This window comes from Miniopterus schreibersii (assembly GCF_964146895.1).
Source record: "Miniopterus schreibersii genome assembly, chromosome: 2".
Classification (NCBI taxonomy): Eukaryota; Metazoa; Chordata; class Mammalia; order Chiroptera; family Miniopteridae; genus Miniopterus; species Miniopterus schreibersii.
This window is the reverse complement of record NC_138102.1, coordinates 130,971,969-130,974,336: the sequence shown is the minus strand read 5'-3', so window position 1 is coordinate 130,974,336 and position 2,368 is coordinate 130,971,969. Positions and strand designations below refer to the sequence as shown.

General features: G+C 41.7%; 1 protein-coding gene across 7 annotated transcripts in view; it reads left to right on the top strand.

The window, feature by feature from the left end:
• Positions 1–2,368, top strand: part of IRAK3 (interleukin 1 receptor associated kinase 3) — an 81,974-nt gene that overhangs the window by 27,974 nt on the left and 51,632 nt on the right. For 2 of the 7 annotated variants that reach the window (XM_081128647.1, XM_081128648.1), the window contains exon 2: positions 2,308–2,345. The exons of 1 other annotated variant lie outside the window; for it this stretch is intronic. Coding sequence is in view for 2 of the 6 variants with exons in the window: in XM_081128643.1 (XP_080984769.1) it covers positions 2,255–2,345 (91 nt within the window). In the remaining 4 variants the exon portion in view is untranslated. Of the gene's footprint in view, positions 1–47; positions 287–1,931; positions 2,346–2,368 lie in introns of those variants that run through there. 4 more of the 7 variants (XM_081128644.1, XM_081128643.1, XM_081128641.1 and 1 more) reach the window with 4 other exon arrangements.

The window sequence follows — 2,368 nt, the reverse complement described above, 5'->3', positions numbered from 1 at the left end:
GTGAGTCAGTGATGGGCTGCCCCCCGCCCGCCCCCTGCAGGAGGCCCGGCGCAACCCGCCTTGTGCCCTGACCGGGAGTCTAACCGGGATCTCCTGGTTCGTGGGCGGGAGCTCAACCCCTGAGCCACACCAGCGGCGGCAGGGCGAGCCCAGGGGCATTTTAAAAAACTTGTTGAGGGGCCCTGGCTAGGCGGTGCAGTTGGTTAGAGCGGCCTCCCCATACGCCAAGGTTTTGGATTGCACCGCTGGTCAGGGCACATACAAGAATCAACCAATGAATGCAAAAGTAAGTGGAACAAGTAGAGGGTGTTTCCTCTCTCTCCCTTCCTCCCTCTCTCTAAAAAAAAAAAAATCTATATAAAATGAAATAAAGTAATAAAATAAATATAAAGTAAAATTAAAAAATAAAATAAAACCCTCTAGCTTGGAGAGTTGCTGAAAGTATTACAAGTAAAGTCCAGTCCATTCTCATTCATTCAACAAATACTTCATGTACTTCTTCAGTAATCACACTGGGGATGCATTTTTTTTTTTAATCCTCATCTGAGGATATGTTTTTTCATTGATTCTAGAGAGAGAAACATCAATGGGTTGCCCCCATACACACCCTGACCAGGGATCGAACCCTCAACCTGGGTATGTGCCCTTAAGAGAATCGAACCTGTGACCCTTCAGTGCATGGGCAACACTAACCACTGAGCCACATGGGTCAGGGCCTGAGGATGCTTTTTTAAAAAATTTATTTTATTGTTGAGAGTATTACAGATATCCCCCATTTTCTCCCCTTTACCCCCTCCACCCATCTCCCACCCACCTTGGGTCTTCACCTGTCTATTTGTGTCCATGGGCTGTGCATATATGCTTATAAGTTCTTCATTCAATCTTTTCCTGCCCTCCTTCTGGCCTTCCCTCTGACATCTGTCAAGTCTGTTTCATGCTTCCATGTCTGTGGTCCTCTCTTGTTCGTCAATTTATTTTGTTCCTTAGATTCCACGTGTAAGTGAGATCATGTGATATTTGTATTTCTCTAACTGGCTTATTTCACTTAGCATAATACTCTCCAGTTCCCTCCATGCTGTCCCAAAGGATAAGAGATTATTCTTTTTTACAGCTGCATAGTATTCCACAGTGTAAATGTACCACAACTTTTTTTATCCACTCATCTACGGATGGGTACTTGGGCTGTTTCCAGATCTTAGCTATTGTAAATAATGTTGCTATGAACATAGCAACATTATTCTTTGAACATAGCAACATTATTCTTTCTGATTAATATTTCAGGATTCTTAGGATATATTCCTAGAAGTGGGACCACTGGTCAAATGGCAGTTCCATTTTTAATTTTTTAAGGAACTTCCATACTGTTTTCCGCAGTGGCTGCACCAGTCTGCATTGTAAAAATTTTTTCAGATCTGTCCTGGCCAGGTGACTCAGTTGGTTGGAATGTCGACCTGTACACCAAAGAGTTGAGGGTTTAAATCCCAGTTAGGGCACATACCTATGTTGTGGGTTCAATCCTTGGTCAGGGTGTGTGCAGAGAGAGCCCATCCGTGTTTCTCACCCCCCCCCCCCCATTTCTGTAAAAATCTATTTAAAAAACACACACATTGCCTAGCCAGTTTGGCTCAGTGGTTAGAGCATCGGCCCAAGGACTGAAGGGTCCCAGGTTCGATTCCAGCCAAGGGCATGTACCTTGGTTTTGGGCTCAATCCCCTGCTCCTTCAGGAGGCAACCAGTCGATGTGTTTCTCTCACATTGATGTTTCTCTCTCTCCCTTCCACTCTCTCTGAAAAGCAATGGAAAAAATACCCTCAGGTGAGGATTAAAAAACAAACAAAAAACCCACATATACTCAGGTGAGGGTTAAAAAAAAATTATCAAAAAATCTTCAGATCTAAAATTTTATTTGGTTCCTTTTTAAATTTTACTTTTCATTTACAGTTCACATTCAGTATTATTTTATCTTAGTTTAGGTGTACAACATAGAGTGGTTAAACAATCATATACTTTACAAAGTATTTCCCTTGATAGTTCCAGTACTCTCTAGGCACCATACATAGTTAACACAATATTATTGACTATATTCCCTACGCTGTACTTTATATCCACTGGACTATTTTGTCACTGCCAATCTGTACTTCTTAATCCCTTCACCTTTTTCACCCAGTCCTTCACCCCCCTCCCCTCTGAAACCATCTGTCTGTTTTCTATATCTATGAATGTTTCTGTTTTGTTTGTTTATATTGTTTTTTAGGTTCCACATATAAGAGAAATAATATGGCATTTGTCTTTTTCTGACTCACTTAGCATAATACCCTCTGGGTCCATCCATGCTGTTGTAAATGGTAAGATTTCATTCTTTTTTATG